General features: G+C 35.2%; 2 protein-coding genes across 3 annotated transcripts; one reads left to right on the top strand and one right to left on the bottom strand.

Moving 5' to 3' along the window:
* Nucleotides 1–3,359: 3,359 nt before the first annotated feature.
* LOC114377623 (BRCA1-associated protein-like) lies at nucleotides 3,360–8,103 on the top strand. Its single transcript, XM_028336231.1, has 11 exons — nucleotides 3,360–3,740; nucleotides 3,818–3,926; nucleotides 4,021–4,135; nucleotides 4,265–4,362; nucleotides 5,590–5,696; nucleotides 5,872–6,127; nucleotides 6,718–6,771; nucleotides 7,102–7,245; nucleotides 7,315–7,379; nucleotides 7,491–7,545; nucleotides 7,635–8,103. The coding sequence occupies exons 1-11, from the start codon at nucleotides 3,454–3,456 to the stop codon at nucleotides 7,791–7,793; spliced, it is 1,449 nt and encodes a 482-aa protein (XP_028192032.1). The 5' UTR covers nucleotides 3,360–3,453; the 3' UTR covers nucleotides 7,794–8,103.
* Nucleotides 8,104–9,979: 1,876 nt separating this feature from the next.
* Nucleotides 9,980–18,270, bottom strand: LOC114375637 (topless-related protein 4-like). 2 transcript variants are annotated; one of them, XM_028333470.1, is made up of 26 exons: nucleotides 18,111–18,270; nucleotides 17,813–17,951; nucleotides 17,520–17,699; nucleotides 17,295–17,408; nucleotides 17,034–17,192; nucleotides 16,761–16,938; nucleotides 16,550–16,673; nucleotides 16,185–16,300; nucleotides 15,776–15,944; nucleotides 15,540–15,649; nucleotides 15,369–15,438; nucleotides 15,192–15,265; nucleotides 14,936–15,031; nucleotides 14,759–14,854; nucleotides 14,230–14,357; nucleotides 13,898–14,132; nucleotides 13,649–13,813; nucleotides 13,491–13,583; nucleotides 13,256–13,402; nucleotides 12,785–12,895; nucleotides 12,518–12,697; nucleotides 11,594–11,722; nucleotides 11,394–11,489; nucleotides 10,944–11,132; nucleotides 10,661–10,824; nucleotides 9,980–10,571 (listed from the first exon to the last, which is right to left on the bottom strand). In XM_028333470.1, the coding sequence occupies exons 2-26, from the start codon at nucleotides 17,890–17,892 to the stop codon at nucleotides 10,373–10,375; spliced, it is 3,402 nt and encodes a 1,133-aa protein (XP_028189271.1). In that variant the 5' UTR covers nucleotides 17,893–17,951; nucleotides 18,111–18,270; the 3' UTR covers nucleotides 9,980–10,372. The 2 variants fall into 2 exon arrangements, with proteins under 2 accessions (XP_028189271.1, XP_028189272.1); XM_028333471.1 differs by having other exon boundaries at nucleotides 16,185–16,297; nucleotides 18,111–18,269.
* Between the last annotated feature and the right edge of the window lie 286 nt (nucleotides 18,271–18,556).

An 18,556-nucleotide genomic window follows, 5' to 3' on the forward strand; every position in this document is an offset into this window, starting at 1 on the left:
AAGTCCAAGGAGGAAGGATGAATGTTGTAACACCCTCTATTCCGATATACATATTTATATAATAAAATACATAAAATAATTTCATTCAATAAATATAAAGGAATTCACATGAGTAAAATATTCATATTTACGTTAATCACCAAATTAAATACTTATCAATTAAAGATATAAAAATATTTCTGACTCAAAACAAGATCATTCAAAATTTTAGAGAATGACCTAAAGACTCAACATGTGAAACAAAAATGATAAAAACTATATGTTTAGAACTTCATGCAATTAATACAGAAGTTCATGCCCCAATGTCATATTCTATCAGAGTATTGTGTCCTAACATTCTCGAACACGAGGTTCTTTTAAACTCATCCACCTAACCATTTGTTCCCACAAACACAAGATTCAAGATAGGATCCAAACACAAACAACACATAGACTTATCAAGTGGAACAAATTCATCTTTTCTTACACTTATCCCTAAAAAGGAGAATGTTGAAGGGTTGAGAAAGTTTAGGCCTATTTCCCTTATTGGATGAGGTTTTGATTGTAAATGAGGTTGTTGAGGAAGCTAAGACGAAGAAGAACAGTTGTTTCATTTTCAAAGCCGATTTTGAGAAAGCATAGCACTCAGTAAGATGGGATTTTCTAGCCTACATGCTACATAGGTTGGAGTCTTGTAGGAAATTGATTAGATGGATGTGGGGTTGCTTACAATCTTCATTTACTTCCGTTCTTGTGAATGGGAGCCCAACAAAGAAATTTTATGCTCAAAAGGGACTTCGTCAAGGAGATCTAACTTGGTTTCTTTTTTTGGTGGTAGCGGAAGGCTTTAGTGGCATGTTAAGGGAGGCGAAAGCAAAGGGGCTTTACCGGGGGTTGGTATAGGTGGTGGTGACTTGAAGGTTTTGCTTCTCCAATTTGTGGATGACACTATTTTTTTTTAAAGAAGACATGAGAGATATTATTACATTGAAAGCAATTCTTAGATGCTTTGAGTTGGCATAGGGTTAAAGGTGAACTTCTTCAAAAGCAACTTGGTGGTCATTCATGTGGATCAAGGTAATGCAAGGAGAGTTGAATGAAGTGGAAAATGTGGAGGATTCAATTTTTTTTTTCCAGAAAACTATGGAAATTACCAATTCCATAAAAGGTTAAAGGATTCATATGAAAGGTCTCACATGATAGTGTCCAAACACAAGATAACTCGAGGAAGAGGAACATTACTCTTATTGGAAGCAGTAATTATTGCGTGCTCTGTAACACTACGGTGGAATCTATAAATTACTTGCTATTTGAATGTTCGATTTCTCATGATATATATGGACGGGATGCTATATGTGGCTGGGAGAAATCAGGATTTTACCTTCTAAATGTACATGGCATTTCTGGCAGCATGTAGGAAACATAAATGGTAAAATGGTAAGGATGGCGTGGTGGACCTCATGGGCTTTTGTGGTGTGGACAATATGGAACCACAAAAATGACATCATTTTTAATCAAGCTAGCTGAGATTCAAAAGCGGTTTGGGAGCTCTCACGATACAGAACTTGGAGCTGGTGTAAGGTTTCTTTTAAAGGGTTTGATTCATCTTTGTATGTATGGTGTTTGGATCCTTTAAATTGTGTATTGAATATCGGGTAGTGGCTTTCGGGCTCCAGGGCATGTGATGCTTTTTTTTTTCCTTCGGTGAGGAATATGAATGTATAAGTCGGGGAAAGGTAATAGGAGATGTGATTGCAACTATGTATGTTTAGTGCATAAATTGCAGCCTGGGAGGCGAACGTGTGTCATGTAGGGGTTCTTAATCCCATTAAGGGGCAAACACTTCATGTTTGTCGTGAGTGATCTCTGACACTCCTTGTGGCAGATTTTAATTCACTTTAATCAATATATAATCTTTTTTTGCTGTGCAAAAAGAAAAACTAGTGTTTTAGAATTTATCTTAATTTAAGTTTTCAGTTAACATAATCTCATCTTATTGATTCTTTGAATCAGTTTTGCAACTCTTAAACCTGCACAAGATCAAAAAAGAAAAACAGAAAACACAGCAAACAAACACAATAAAGCAAGAACTCAAAGATTTACGTGGTTCAACAATGTGCCTACATCTACAGAAAAGTGCAGTTCCTCATCATCACATTGATCATGAAATTACAAGTTCAATACAAGCAACAGCTAGTTTTGATCTCTCTTAGTTTCTCTTTCGACAAAACCTCTCTCAATCACCTACCTCACTACCTCCCTTTAGAACTCTCTGATTTCTGCAGTTTTTTTTTCTTTGTTTTTAGCCTCTTCAAAAACCCACCCACTACATTACATGATCAAATATATATATGTACACTCTAGCTATGCTTTGATGTCAAAACCAATTCAGTTATAATAACCGAAAACAGTTATGACAACACTATTTCAACGTCTTCTCACTTGTGTCATTTGTGATTTTGAGTCACATACCACACATCTCATGTTATTAATTATCAAAGGAGCTCCTCGTATAGTTGTTGATTAAAAAATAAAATTTCTTTACCAAAAATCAACCTAGTAATTAAACAATTATTAGGAAATTAAGTGTATATTTAGATTTAAATTTACAAATTTAAGTTTTGATCAAACTTAAATTTGCAAAAGCAACATCAGTATTGTAATACAAAACTAAACTTTTAAGCAAAAAAATTATGTCAAACATGTCATCAAGATGAATTTACTCTCTAAACAAATTTTTTGGTTGACCCTAAGAAAATATGTTCATAAACACATCTTAAGACTATATTGTAACATATGCTTGATACACTGATAATATATATATATTAAATTATAAAAAAAATTTAAAAATAACTCAATATCTTAATTTAGGATTTATTAAAAAAGAATAAACAACATTCTTATTTTTTTTTGTTATTTTAATTTATTTTCCTTTTACACACTACATTCTTCTTTAATTTATAATTTTGAGTACTTTCTTTTAAATTCATGTTTTGATTAATTCTGGATACTTCACTTGTTATTTTAAATATTTTTTCTTTAAAAAAATCTTAATTTATAATTCTGGATACTTCACTTGTGATTAATTCCTCACAATGAACAAAATAGTTAATAATTTAATCTTAATTAATATAAAATCATCCTAATCAAATTAGTAAGTATGCATTTGTTGAATATTTGCAAACTTGGCTTTTACATAATTTTGATTTGGTGAAATTATTTTTATTCAAAATTGAATTTGAAGTAAAAAAATATATTTTAAATCTTTTTTATTTCAAAATATAGGTCTATAATTTATAATAAAAATATTTTTAACTTAAAAGCTACTATTCTTTAAAATAGTTTTGTTTTATAGTGGTACTATCATAAAAGAAGTCTTTGGCTTTGATTAATTTTCATCTCAGAAACAATCTATCAAACACATATTCCGATAAACAGAAACACCACCGTTGAATTTGAGAATCCCGGCGAGGCATGTTCTTGCTCCGAGTCCACTCGGTGGAAGAGGACCACCCTCTGGATCCCCAAACCATCTTCCAATCCCAATCCCAATCCCAATCCCAATCCAACAACCCTAAATTCAGCGAACGCAGAGGCGCACTCCACTTGTTCCGAACCTCTTCCCATTCCTCGCTCCCAACCCAGACCTCTCTTTCTTCTCTCCTCTTCATCCTCGCCGTCCCCAACTACCTCTCCTTCCACGACTTCATTCCCTTCTGTGGACCCCACCTCGACCGTTTCCACCACCTTCTCTTCATCAGGTAAGCTTCCCTTCCCTTCAGTTCCACTCTCTTACATGCTAACCCTAACTAACCCTTCATTTTCACGTGCCTAACAGAAACGACGGCACCGAAGATCGCTATAGCGTCCTCATCGAGTTCGCCGATCACTTTGCCGCCGACGCATTTTTTACCAATTTCAATGCCAAGAAGTTTTCTCCTGCCGAGGTACTTTTTCTTTTTTAGAAACACCCCCTCATATCTTCATTAGCTTTTTGGTTTTCAATTTGCTCTAATATTTCAAATGATAATCAAAATTTAGGCAGAGGTGTGCCATATTTTGTTTCTGCAATCCGTGGAGTATTCTGAATATGCAGAAGTTGCTGGGACTCCGCCTCCTGGTTGTACGGAAATACCAACTTGTCCTGTTTGTCTTGGTGAGTTGCATTTGTGTGTCTTTATTTAGAGACTCTTGTTTTTCTCTGTTTTTCTGTTTGTCCCTGGCAATGATACTCTTGTGAGGTATTGGTTGTGAATTATGATATCTGTTTTTTATGGAATGCTAGAGAGGTTGGACCCAGATACGAGTGGGATTCTCACAACACTTTGCGACCACTCATTTGATTGCCCTTGTGTTTCAAAGTGGACGTACTTGTCTTGCCAGGTTTTTGGGTTCTTCATTCCTTTAAATCTAGTTTGCGCAATTTATTACACTTCTGATTTATGTTGGTTTAGGTGATTTTATTGTCTTAACGTGTTGGTTTAACCTGAATAAATTCTTCTTGGAGCGTTGTGAGACTTGATGAGAAACTTGGTCATTGATGTTGCTACATTTGTTTTTGGTTTCTTTACGCTAACTATGGAGGTTAATTAATCCACTAGGGTTGGCCTAGTGGTGGGGGTTTGGGGTAGATGCACGAGGACTTAGGTTCGATCCCCATTACCACCGTTGTACACCAAAAAATAAATCTGGAGGTTAATTACAGGTTGCAATAAGCTCCTGTTGTTTATCAAGATTTAAGGATTTAATTGGATAGAATTTGATAACTTAATACTTTTGATGCATTGTCTATGGAAGTTGAAAGTATCTTGTAATTTTGCATGGACATCTCATCAGTTATCATTGTGATAAATCAGGATTTCACACTAGGTTCCAAATGAATGGTATAAAGGTGATGGAAATTTTTTATAGCCAAAATGTTTTGATCTCATCTGCTCAAATTCATGTATCAAGATGGAATGTGGACTCTTATTGATTCACATTCTGGATGTTAAAATCCTTATGGCTTGTTTACTTTGAGAAAGTAGTTTCTATTTCTGTTTCTTGTTTTTGATTTTAATTTTAAAAATACCACCTTGTTTTCAAATTGTTTTCTATATTCAAAGGCTTGCAATTTATACAAAACAATGAAAATAACTTTTAATTGTTTAAACAGTTTCTTATGCAAACCTTTGAAAACAGGAACCAAAGTGAAAATAAAGTAATATTTTTTTTAATTAGAAGTGCAAATAGAAACTTTTTTTTTTTTTTGCACAGCAAAAATTGATATAGAATTTTATATATAATGCAGTACTAGGTGTGCTGCATACAGGATAAAGATTACAAGGCAAAAATGCCTAACCCATCTGAAAATTACAAAATAACATTAGCTGAAGCCAAAAAGAATCCACCCCTAAGACAACTCCTCCCTCAAACTAGTGGACCATTGATTAAATAGAAACTTTTTTTCAAAGCAGTTATATAGTTTTATGTTGTGTTTATTATGCTGTAATTTCCTGCACCAAAAGCAGTTTGAACTTTGAAAGCGGTGATTTTATTTGGAGTACACTTAAAAGGATTCCTTATTGATGGAAAATTCTTTGTAAAATGCCTTTCATGTTTATACTGTAGGTTTGTCAATTCTGTCAGCAACAGGATGAGAAGCCAACCTGTTTTATTTGTGGAACATTAGATGATCTCTGGGTTTGTATGATTTGTGGATTTGTTGGATGTGGAAGGTAACATATTATCATTTCTTCTATTTTCACTGATAAACTTGTGTATGAAACTGAAAGCCCCTAATTAATATATTAATATATGAAAAAGTAAAAAAAAATTGTCCTTGATGTGTCATGTACTTTTGTTTTGTTGGGGAAGACTTTAATGCCGTGATTTTATTTTATTTTTATCTAGATATAAAGAAGGACATGCCATTCAGCATTGGAAAGATACTCAGCATTGCTATTCTCTTGATTTTAAAACACAGCAAATTTGGGATTATGTGGGTGACAGTTATGTCCATCGACTGAACCAGGACCAGTCTAAAATTGATGGCAAGTTGGAGGAGATGAATTTTCGCTGTATGTCACTGGAAGGAGATTGTGGTATGTGCGAATGCCGTGAAGATTTGGGAATTAATGGGGCCCTTTTCAACAGCAAAGTTGAAACGGTATGGTTCTCATAAGTCACATATGAAACTCTTGAATGTCTTTTTGCCTTTTATTCATGAATAATTCTAAATCCTCCTACATTTTCTATCTACTAATCTTCCTACATTGAATGAAGAAAGTATCGAATATTTTTTATATTTCCAAGCCATCAACTGCATTAATTTTTGCACGTAATACTTTTTTTTTTATAAAAGTATTGGGAGGATTAGTAGTAGGATATAGCATCACTCTTTATTTATTCCAAGACTTGCTTGGACAGATTTGTCTGAAACAACAAACCTTGGCATCACTGGTATGATTTTGTATGCTATAACTAACATGGGACACTTTGCACATAGCACTTGGTGCAATTACTGTCTTATAGACATAGGCCCATATAGTTAATTCAAATAGAATATGGGGATGAAATTTTAAAAAGCTATCTTGTATGGAAGTTGCAAAATCATTTAATGACCCCATCTCAATCGTTTGGTTGTTTATTATGTGGTACTTGATGTATATTGTTGCCATTGCTGTTAACATGGTACTCTAAACTTTTCACTTTTCATTGCCCTGCGTGATCACTAATTAGTTGTTAACATGAGAACAGATTGTGGATGAATACAACCGTCTTCTTACATCTCAGTTGGAGACACAAAGACAAGTGAGTTAACCCTGATGTCTTTAAAATTATTTGAGAGATGTGAACAATTCTGTAAAAGGAGTCTTTGAATTGGATGTACAGAACTGTAGAGTGTTTTATGTCATCAACTATGCCTGAAAATTACTTGTTTCTGAAATGTCATTGGAAGTTATGAAATTACTCTTCGTGTGGTTTGGATTAGGAACATCAAGTCTGGTAGCTTTCTCTTATGATGAAAGGCTTTGGCACAAATGTTATGATACTCTCCATATGTTGTTGATCTTCTGATGTAATAGTACTCCTGATGGTGTGTTTCTGAAATCTGATTATGTTAATGATTTTTTGTTTTAGTATTATGAATCTTTACTAGTGGAGGCAAAAAGTAAAATGGAAAGTTCCATGTCTGAAGCAGTGGAGAAAGCTGCAGCTTCTGAAATGCAGGATATCCAAAATGAACTGGAAAAGTGTACAGAAGAAAGAAATGCCATTGCTGAGGTAACTTCATACATTTGGTTTATTATTTGCTTGAATTCTCGGCTATTTACCCATTATTTCTTACCTTAGGTCAATCAGAAACTCATAAAAAATCAAGAGATTTGGCGGAAGAAGTTTAAAGAAGCTGAAGAGAGGTACATATGCTTTTATATATTTCATATTTATTTAAATTTGATATAACAGGAAATTACCACTTCAGACTATAACTTCATTCTCGATCCCTGTCTAAATATGTGATCATTTAGGGAAGCTAAATCAATTAAATTGATGAATGAGAGGATAATTGATTTGGAGGAACAGGTATTGCAACTAGCTTCAATGATTCTTTGTGCAGTTTTACAGTTTTCCAAATTTATTGTCATGTGATGGGTTAAATGATGATGCAACAGATTAGAGATATCAAGATTTTTCTAGAAGCACAAAAAACAATTGATAAAATGTCAGATTCAAATGGGATCAAGGAGGGAACAGTCCTGCCGGTGGCTTATGAGCAATCTTCTCCAGGCCACAGTAAGAGAAACAAAAAGTCTGGTCGAAGGAGGAATTAGTTGCAACCTCAACCAGAACACAATATTCGAACTTATGGGTAGTCTGCTTTTTAGGAGGGAAGGACACTGCTTCTGATTATTACACTGATACTTGTTGATATATAGAGGCAGTTCCAACTCGTGGCCATGGATTGCTGTCTGCATATTTTAGATGTTGTATAGTTTATTCTTGTAAACAGTTAGTTTAACGAATTTCGTGGTCCTAACCCTTTCCTCTCTGATGCCGTTCGTGGTTACGATGGTAACTAACCAAAAATTAGCAAGTAACAATTTAGCTCCATTGCAATGTCAGAGTCATATTTTCAGTAAATTCTTTATTATTCATTGAAATTCATTAAAATATATTCACAAAATGATATGAATTTCACTCCATATTAATCAATCTCACATTATTTCATAAGTCTTAATAAATTTTAACCAATAATCAAATGTATTACTAATATTTCTCTTGTAAATTGTTTGCTTTGCCCTAGACGAGGCGTGGTGGCCAGTAGCTTGAGATTTGCAATTTTGAAAATGGTTATGGATAAGGGTATTTTTAATAGGTGGTCTAAAGTGGATCATGATTTTTAACCATGAGATGAATCATGTTATTATAGATTATTTCACACTAGATCTTTTTACCCTTTCCAACATCATCTCCGACCGTTTTTCCCCGGTGGCTTTTTCTTTATCCCTTCTTTCCTCATTACCTCCATCCTCTATGGCAACTTCCTCTTTTTCTTCAAACTCGTGCCGAGGAACAATACCAGATCATAAATGTTGGCATTGAAGGAATCAATTTTTGCCGAGCGAGTGCAGAACGATGCGAGGGTATCGATCGCGTTCTCAATGGAGATTGCAGCGGGAGTGACGACGTCGTGGCAGTGGCCGGTGTTCATGCCAGTGATGGAGGCCTTCATCTCGTCCTCCATATGAGTTCGTCATTGTTTAACAAATATTTTATTCTTTCAAGATTATAAATGTTTTTTTGTATATTTTCATTTCTGTACATGTACAAAAAATACTTCATATATATTACATGTCTAAACAGATGATGATTGAATTTAAACTACAATTCTCAGTTAATAAATGTGTTTGATTTTACATTTGAGGCATCTAAAATCATGTCAAAATATAATTTAGCATAATTTTAGATAAGTATTCACAGGTAGGGATAACACTGGAGCAGGGCAAGTATGGGTAATAACTAACCGTTTGGTGCGGCCAAAAATTGATTTTTATTTTCTAGTCATTATAATTTATATTTTAAAACCATCACAAATGTTAAAAATCGTCATGTCATAAATGTGTATGGATTCGAAGTCCTACTAGAAAAGAAAACATCATGTTTAAACCTACCGGCCAAAACAGTTTTAAGCCAGATTCTTACTAAATAAAATAAAAACAAATTAAATTAATTCTTGCAGGGTCGTTGCACGCCTATGCAAGTTGCGTTCAGCACCCAAACAGACCATTCGGGATGTGCTCGCTCATACACAGTTTTGCATGCTTATGCAACCTTCTGCTAGCACCAAAATAGCTTTAAATCCACTTCAAAATAGCTTAGTCCTTAAAGTCTAACAGGTTTGACAAAAAGTTGAAAACAAATAGAAATATGCAAAATTAAGACCTAACCAACTAATAGTGCAACTAATTTTAACTAAAATTATAGCTAACAATTAACTAAAATGCAATGCATCATCTAGTAAGGTTGTCTAAGATCTCTGTGTCTAGTTCTTCCTATAAAGATCTGTTTTGTGTTTAGTTCTTCCTAAAAGATTTGTTCTGTGTGTCTAGTTTATCCTAAAAGGTCTGTTACTTTTATGAGATGGGACATGCTCACGACCACCTACGATGGCTACTATAGTAAAGGGGGTAAAACTAAAATCTTCTACAAGGTCAACTATAGACTATAAAGAGTTAATTCTGATAAATTGTTATTGCGAAATCTAAATAAACCCAAAGCATACCTAACAAAATCCATTACTAAAATGTTTTAGCATTATTTTAAAATCAAATCTTCAACAAAGTCAACTATAACTACTATTCAGCAATTAATTCATAATTGTTATTGCGAAATCTGAATGATCCAAAAGCACATCTGAAAAATCCATTAATGAAGTCATCGTTGATCGTTGCCCGAAATATTTCAACCAACACGTAAATAGGCTCTAAAAAAAACCCTTGCATAGATGGCAAAAATAAAACAGAATATCAGAATAGCTAACTTTAGCTGGAAAAAAAATCTATAACGACTAGTTCACTATATATATATTAAAAAAAATACTACACAAATAAAGGTAGGACCAAAGAAAAAAATAATAATAACAATGAGCCTCCACTCTGCAACGCCCCAGCCGAATTTACAACAGTAATCCTATGTTAGAAAAAATAACATACTGTGCGAATCCCACGGTTAAGAAGCCACTAATAACAAGGTGATTGGTTCAACTTGATTTTGTCCTAAAACCTACAAACACCTACGTTCCGCAGCTTCCCTTTGCAAACTGAATGGAGGCACCAGGGAGCGGGATCATATGCAATCAAAACAAACACTCAAAGGTCCTTAGAGAAAGTTCTACATAATGTGCTATCCTTCATCTTTGGGTTTGCTCTGAAACAGCAGCACCTGAAGTAGTGCTAGGCCCAGCACCGTTCTCGTTTGGAGGTGGAGTACCCCATTTTCCTTCTGCCTCTAGTGGTTCAAGTACATGTACTCCACCATCTGTAAGTCCTAATGCAAATTGATTGGGTTCGGAGGGATGTGCAGCAATCACAAGAGGATGCACTCTCAAGCTGTCGAAAGAGAACTTCGTCAGAGATACGAGGAAAGAAACTTTCAAGTTTCAATAACAGATCCATTACAGTTAATAATAAAAACGCACCTTGGATTTGGATGGAGATAAGCAGATTGATTTATTCTACATCTTAATCTGAGCGCTGGGACAGTAAGAATGCCAATACTTCCATCTTCAAAGCTTACATATATTGACTGACTATCACATGAATATGTAGCATGTGTGATTGGATTGGCTTCCCGAGGTGAAAACTGATCATACAAAAAATGAAGCACAATGTTATGCTTGCAGGCTTGAGCTAGAGATCACATTGAAATGAAGAAAGCCAAATAGAGCTGGCAATTAAATTAAATATATATAACTAGCACACCTGCTTTATACATTCCAACTTTGGTGCCTCGTACAAGGCTATTTGGGTTTCATGAACAGCCAGTAAATGTGTCTGGTCTAGATGAAATTGGACCCGAGTATCTGCAAGAGGCGCAGGTGGTCGTCCACTGGGCATTTGTAGGAATTTACTTGCTTGCTTTTCCCATCCATCTGTGCTCCAAACACACAACTGTTGACATAAAGAAAATCAACGGAATACATTCATGATTTCTATTCAATAAATAGATGGTTTTCAAAATTATGCTTTCAAAATCAGTCATTTTATGTAATCATTTTCCACCCAGTCATACATATACATGCACAGAAAACCACAACAAATCTCAGGAAAATATTCTGTACTGTCAGAGCAACAAAAGCCAATTTCTTCCATGTAGGTTACTTCAGCTTTTGACAACTAATAACAAGAGAGCTTAAAGATAAAATTCCTTACCTGAGAGTCAGCTCCAGATGATACAAGCACATTTAGAACATGAGAAAAGGCAAGACCAGTAATTCTCTTCTGATGACCCTTTAGCTTAGTTTTGACCTAGATTAAAACAAATTAAACAAAAGCTCAATGTCAAATTTTTAAAACACCTATAATGCATGAAACTAAACTAATATCTTAAGGCATTGTGCATAGAATAATACCTCGTCCACTCTAACATTATAGATTTGTATGGAAGAGTCCTCCATGCCAATAGCAATAATATTGTTGTCTTGAGGATGAAATGCAAGAAATGTAGCAGCTGGTGGAGGTGGCATGAAAGTTGTCATTGTCTGCAGTTGAAATTCACAGAAATTAATGTAACCACAATATACAAGTGCAACAAAAAAAAATGATACTGAGGTCTGGAAATACTAAACTAAACCATCAAAAGGTTGCATAGTTGAATTACTAAGTAGATAGTAGACTATCATCTAATTTATGTGGAGTTGCATTTTTTTTCTTAATATAGTCTGTCCATTTTGGCAGCAATACCACTTAAAGGTCAAAGAGAATAGGAACTACTAATAATCTGAGCACCATTAGTCTCTGTCTCTCTCTCCCCCCCAGAGAGAGAGAGAAACAAGGAGTGAGAAGACATGTTAGGCTCCAAACTACTTCACCCAACTGAAGCAACCAAGTTGGTGTTTTCCAATTGTCTTGGTTGCAACTTCATAACTAAATTAAGTCTCTTTTATTTGTCTTTCCAATCTTAGGCATTCATAAAAGCCTCAATTGTAGACACTTTTAATTTAATGGGGTATATGATAAATCTGAGAACAGGCTATTCTGTGCACCAAATAGAATAGTTGCTAGTCTTTGACAACAATAATGTTGCACTGAGAAGTGAGGACTGTTCATTGATCCCAACAACAATCGCAGTCCTAATTCAATATAGTAATATTAACTACCAGTAAATGCATAAATATCTGCGGACAGTCACTGTGCTTATTATCTCGTCTATTGAAGAATCAGAAACAAATAACCAGTACATAGATTCTTTCTAAATAAAGAATTAGCTACATGACCTACTTAATAATTTCCTAAATTATTAGAATATAAGAACATCCAAAATGAAAGCCACATACCTTAAATGTCATCATATTGAATAGAGAAATTTTTCCCCCTGAAGCAGACATAACATATGAATCATTCTTTGACAGTGCAAAACATGACACAGCATCCTCTGGGTTAGTATCACTTATATCATTAGTCATCAGTATTCCACTAGAAGGTTGCCATAGTTGTGGTTGAATACTTGCAGTTGCCTGTATAAGAAATACTTGTTTTAACAATCTTATGAACATTAACATGATGACATGTACACACAACCAAGTATAATAGATGCTCGTTACCTTCCCAGTAGTGTTCCGCTCATTTCTCTGCCATTTCCAAAGCTTGTGAACAGCATTTGCTGCCAAAGCCAAAATTGCAACCCCCTGATTTGTATAAATTAACCTAGAAACCTGAAAAAATATTTAACATGTTAAATGAATACTCAGTTGAACGAATATTGTATACTTGTAATAAGATGCATGCATCCTAAAAGAAAAAAGAGAGGTGAATACCCCACTAGAAAATTTTGAACACAGCAAGCAAACAGAAATACTATACAGGCAAAAGTGTCATACACTACACAAAAAGTACAACTGTACAAGCAATATAACATCTATTTATAGATTAATATATAATTTTGCAGAAATGTTATGATTTAATAGGGAAGCAGAGCATGGATGCATTGATGAGAATAGAATACAAGTACAGCCATCAGCTTCACATACCAAAAAAATATTATGAATATATACGATTTTAATATCTGACAGTACCCTCATAGATGATAAACTATCAGGAAGTTTCAGGGAGCGGCATTGTGATGGTTCATTAATTTCTGTCAGCTTCCATATCCTAGATTTTTCCACAGCTTCATCAACAATTCTGGGTTTCACATCAGCTAAATTTCGAGTATCATTATTCTACAATGAGAAAGAGAATGTACAATTAAAAACAGAAAGAGAAAAAGAATCCTCATTCATTAAAAGATTTGTGTGTGAAGAAACTCACAATCCCAACCATGGCTGCTACTGGAGGAGCTCTATCAGCAAGGCTTGTTCCAACAGTTACATTGGTAGAAGGAAAAGCTCCAATGGTAGGTGCCTGAATTAACATGAAGGATTCAGAAGATGTACTTGCAAAAGATTAACAAAATATTAATAGTTTACCTTCACAACAGCTGCAGAAGCAACTCTAGAAGCATCAAATGTACGATTCTCCACTGTTCGAAGCAGCCTAATTCCTTCTGCATTAGCTAGAATTTTAACTCCATTGTCATTTGTGGAGACAGCCAACAGTATTCCATCCTTGTTAAATCTAATACAGGGAGAAGCCTGCAGATTTTATAGACATGTATTACTACATCATAATGAAATTATCATCAGATAAATAAAACACAATGTCAACCCAGTAATTACCAGTAATCCACCATCTGCCTCAACACTTGTCAACATGTTTGTATTATCCATGTCCCAGAATTTGATCATAAACTCATCACCAGCAGCTAAGAACCTATTCTTGGTGGTATCAAATTGAACCACACCCACAGATCTCTTCCCAAGACCATGATAAGTACGCTTTACTGCTCCTTCACTTTCATTCCATTCCACTAGAAATGATTCCCCTTCTTTATTCGTGCCACACGAGAACAATCTATAAACCAGACATATAATAAGAAAATCATTAAACTAATTCATGCATCAAACAGAGCAAGGGAAGATAAAAAGAGGAAAAACATTTATCTTTTAACCTTGTTCCATCAGCACTATATGCCATTGTAGTAGAAGAATGACCAGGTGCATCATAGTCAACCCTAGAACCCATGTTATCATACAACCATGCTTTTATTTTTCCATCAGTTGCAGTTGAGAAGATGAACTGCAGAGCCATATTAGAACACAGTTGAAAATTTTACAACACAATCGAAAATGTGAATCAAAACAATATATATATATATATATATATATATATATATATATATATATATATATATCAAGGCCAGTCCAACAATGTGAAAATATGACAACCACACGCAAGCTTCCAGATTGAGAAATATGTCCATATTATAATGCTATTATTGATCTAGTTTAACCAGTTAACTACTGTGGCTCACTGAGAATTACATATACCATGAACTATAGAATTACATATATGAAAGCTCCCTGCACAATTTATTTTTCTTTTTTCTCCTTTTTCCTCTTACTTGGTCCCTCTCAATTTAGACAATTGATAAACATGTGTGCATGCACACAGACATACACACTAATATAAATTATTACCTGAATACTTTCTTTGTGATGAGGGCATACAGAATATACAGGTGCTTCATGACCCTCAAAAGTATACTGCTTTGCACCAGTAACGGCATCCCATACCTGCAAAATCTTGAACACTTGAAATTGGTTTTTTTATTTATATTGATATTGATATCTATGACAAATTATGTGACAACTAACCTTGATGACCCTATCCTCTCCACAGGTCACAACACAAAGCTGTTTGTTTGGATAAGAAAAAGCGAGATCGTTGACACTCCCAGCATGAGCTTCAATCTGAACCACAAAAACTGAGTAAGCAGCTACATATCAAGCACATAAGTTGTGGGCCTTTTGCTTTCAATGTATAGATTGGACATAAAAGGAATGGTTATAAATTTAATAGAAAATAACGAGCTTATAGAAGATCTAATGGACATTAGAGAGACAAACAAACCTCTAGGTGGTTTCTAAGATCATCCCCACCTTGATAGGAATATATGTGAACAATATGTTTAGAATAAGCAACACCTGAAATATCAATGAGGATAAATCAAACTTTAACTCCTTGCAAATTTGTCTTTGAGGCAAACAGCAGAAACATCACAACACACAAAAACTCATTAGAACATACTGCAAAGTGTTCCATCAGGACTCCACACCACCCGATTGACTGATGCTGAGTAATCATTGGAAAGAGATGCCTATATAAGAATCAGGGAATTAGTAATCACCACATGACAACAGTCTTAAAAAACAATCAACAAATATGCAGCATTGAAATTTTTTATTTTGAGAGCCATACTTGTAAAGCCACAGAGCATGATCCAAGTTCCCATACTTTAAAATTTCTGTGTGCGATCCTTTCACGGCTGCCTATATCCCACACCATGACATCACCCATGTTTGTTCCAACTAACAATCAACAAAATAAATAAGTAAATAATGAATATTAAATATCACACTGATATAACATATAACATAACAGAAAAAGAAGAAATTACCAATACATAGCTGACATACACACCAAAAGAGGCTTACCAAGAAGTAGAATTTGCTGAAGTGGATGGAAATCCATGCTTTTGACAATTGAACCTTGGTTGAGAGTCATCACAATAGTCTTGGGCAAGTCATCAGAGGAATAGGAGCTCTGACCATGGCTCTGGCCAGAGTAAGCAACGGGAAGCAAATTTACTGGTAGATTACTGACCTGTTGAAACATTTTAACAGGGACCAATCATATACAATGAACTATCACTCTAACCACTACACTTTTCAAAAATGTCTAGTGGATAAAACATATACAATGAACTATCACTATAAAATGCATGTGCACACAAACAACAATGAAACAAAGGGAATACCCTTAGGTATAGATAACAACTTCAAACTCTAATTTTTAAATTAAGAAGAGAGAGACAAAGGAACAAATAGAAAGCAGGTACTGTACTTCATCTGATAATCCAAAAGGTCTTGTTCTCTTCAATACATGATCTGAATCAGCAGTTTGATAGTCCATAGCTGGGTTATTGGTAGGAGGGGTTCTCGGCCGCTTTAAAATAGCTGCTACCATTATCACAAGTAGAAAGCCAAAAAGGGCAAAAGAAAATCAATTTGGTTGAAAATGAAGCGTGCAATCCAGTTTCATTGAATGGTGGAACATTAGCCGCTATTGCATACTGCATGTGTTTTCTCCATCATGAGTGATTATACTCATAATCGATAGCAAACCACATATTGCTAGCATAGAACTAATGCCAATTCCCAGGTCGTGTGTTATTAGAAACACTAAAAAAAAGTTACTTATGACCTTACCTGCATTATTAGCTGCTGCCAAACCTATGGGTCCAGCAGAAGCTGAAGGGTGTGGAACAGGAGATGGGTTAGCCATCCATCCAGCAAGGGATGTCGGAAGAGCAGCTGGTGTGGGCTGAAATGGCTGAAAATGTATAAACAGAGTCATAATAAGTATAAAGAGGCATTACTAGTAAAACAAAGATGGATCATCTCCTGCTCTTTTACTTACACCATGAGCACCAAGGGGTGGGAATCCTCCAGCCTTTGGGACAGCACCCATTAAGGGATTGGTAACGGGAGATGGGGCTCGCGCACCATTTGGTTGCCCACAACTATGGTCCACAAAAAGGGTCTTTATGTCAGGGTTGGGCCTTGGGTTCTTACAAAGTTGATGTTGCCAATTTAAACTGAAAGTCAATACACAAATAATAAACGTGAGTAACATCACAATTATCAAAGAATGGATTATATTTACACATCAAAGATAAGATCTTTTAATAACCTCTGATTAATTAGAGTCCGCAATCTGGAGTTCTTTAAAGTAGGAAATTGAAGCTTGTCACGAAACAGAGGGTTAGCTTCTATCAATTTCTTCAGTTCAGCCAGCATTATGCCTCGTGCAGATTTTGTATCTCCATACTTGGATAGCTGTTCATTGTGTCTGGAAAATCATAAAAACCCACATTATATAGGCCAGGAAAAAAAAAATACATCAATAAGCCAGGCACCAAAACATAAAATCCAAGGGTAACCATCTCCATGCCTAAAGTTGTCCAAAGTCAACAACTGTGTGATTTCCTTAAAAAGTTCTTCATTAAATGCAGCAAATACTTTCAAATCCTTCACTAAAATATCCACCGCTTTAGCTCGATCTTGCCTGCGACAATATTTTTCCCATTCAATTTTTAACTAGCAACAAAATAAATGACTAAGCAGTAAGCAAATTGGAAAATAATAACACAACAGCCAAACACCACAGATAACCTACTTGTCCAATGCTTCTAAGTATTTCTGCTTCCGTATCTCAAAGAAGATCTTCATGGAGTATCTATTGTCATCCACCTTCGTAAAACCAGACAAGTACTTCTCCACCTCATCCCACTCCCCATTCGTCACCATATCCTCAAAATACCTCATGTTAAAGAAAAATCCCGATTCTTGCTCCAACCTTCACGTTCACAAATTCAGATACATAATAACAAATTAAATTAAATATATATAAAAAAAAACAAAAACAAAAACCTGGAATAAAAATTTATTTTTTCGCAAAAACTAACGTACTTGTGAACAGTCTCCTTAAATTTCTCTTCATCGAGAAACTGAAGTATGAGAAAAACAAGCTCTCTGCTGAGGGAAGACATGACGGAGCCGTCAACAAAACCCGCACGAAAAGATCTAGAACCGAACAGATCAACAATACCTGAACATCGAAACACGAAATTCAACCGCCGATACATCCGAAACCACAAATTCATCAAAAACACGAAGACACAAACACATCACAGACAAAACGAACTTTAAATTGAACCGAAAAATCGCGCGACAAGAGACAAAAATGAGAGGGCGAAGGAGCTCTCACCTGCCAGAGAATCCCTGGCGAAGATCGAGAGGGACGGAGCAGAACGAGAATGGCGAAGGAGGGTTTCAGTATTTTTCTCGCTCCACTTTCTCTCTCTCTCTCTAGCTTTTCTTGTGTTAGAGCTCTTCTGGTTAAGTATTTATACAACAAAAGGGGGCTAGGGATTTGAAGAAAGAGAAAGAGAAAACGGGGATAGAAAGAGAAGAGAAGAATTATTGTGAGCGACGAAATAATGGTATCATCAGACAGTTTAAATAGCACGAGATGAGATGGGGAATCATGGTTTGTATTATAAGTTGTTGGATAAGTAGATTGACTTATATGCGCTTTTGATAAGCAGACATGCTTATATGGTCTGTGATAAGCTATGGGCTTATCAAGAGTCCTAGATTTGGATTTATTTTCGGGTGGACTCGCGGTGGTTTGCGGTGTTTTCAACCACCGGT

The sequence above is a fragment of the Glycine soja genome, chromosome 11, assembly GCF_004193775.1.
Source record: "Glycine soja cultivar W05 chromosome 11, ASM419377v2, whole genome shotgun sequence".
Lineage (NCBI taxonomy): Eukaryota > Viridiplantae > Streptophyta > Magnoliopsida > Fabales > Fabaceae > Glycine > Glycine soja.

What these genes read in the sequence shown, in the direction of transcription:
- LOC114377623 (XM_028336231.1), top strand. Translation starts at nt 3,454, where the DNA reads ATGTTCTTGCTCCGAGTCCACTCGGTGGAAGAGGACCACCCTCTGGAT. An exon ending in TCAACAGCAAAGTTGAAACG is followed by an intron (nt 6,128 to 6,717) that starts GTATGGTTCTCA and finishes ACATGAGAACAG; the next exon opens with ATTGTGGATGAATACAACCG. An exon ending in AAAGAAATGCCATTGCTGAG is followed by an intron (nt 7,246 to 7,314) that starts GTAACTTCATAC and finishes TTCTTACCTTAG; the next exon opens with GTCAATCAGAAACTCATAAA.
- LOC114375637 (XM_028333470.1), bottom strand. Translation starts at nt 17,892, where the DNA reads ATGTCTTCCCTCAGCAGAGAGCTTGTTTTTCTCATACTTCAGTTTCTC. An exon ending in TTGACTTTGGACAACTTTAG is followed by an intron (nt 17,193 to 17,294) that starts GCATGGAGATGG and finishes ATGATTTTCCAG; the next exon opens with ACACAATGAACAGCTATCCA. An exon ending in AGGCAGATGGTGGATTACTG is followed by an intron (nt 13,814 to 13,897) that starts GTAATTACTGGG and finishes TAAAATCTGCAG; the next exon opens with GCTTCTCCCTGTATTAGATT.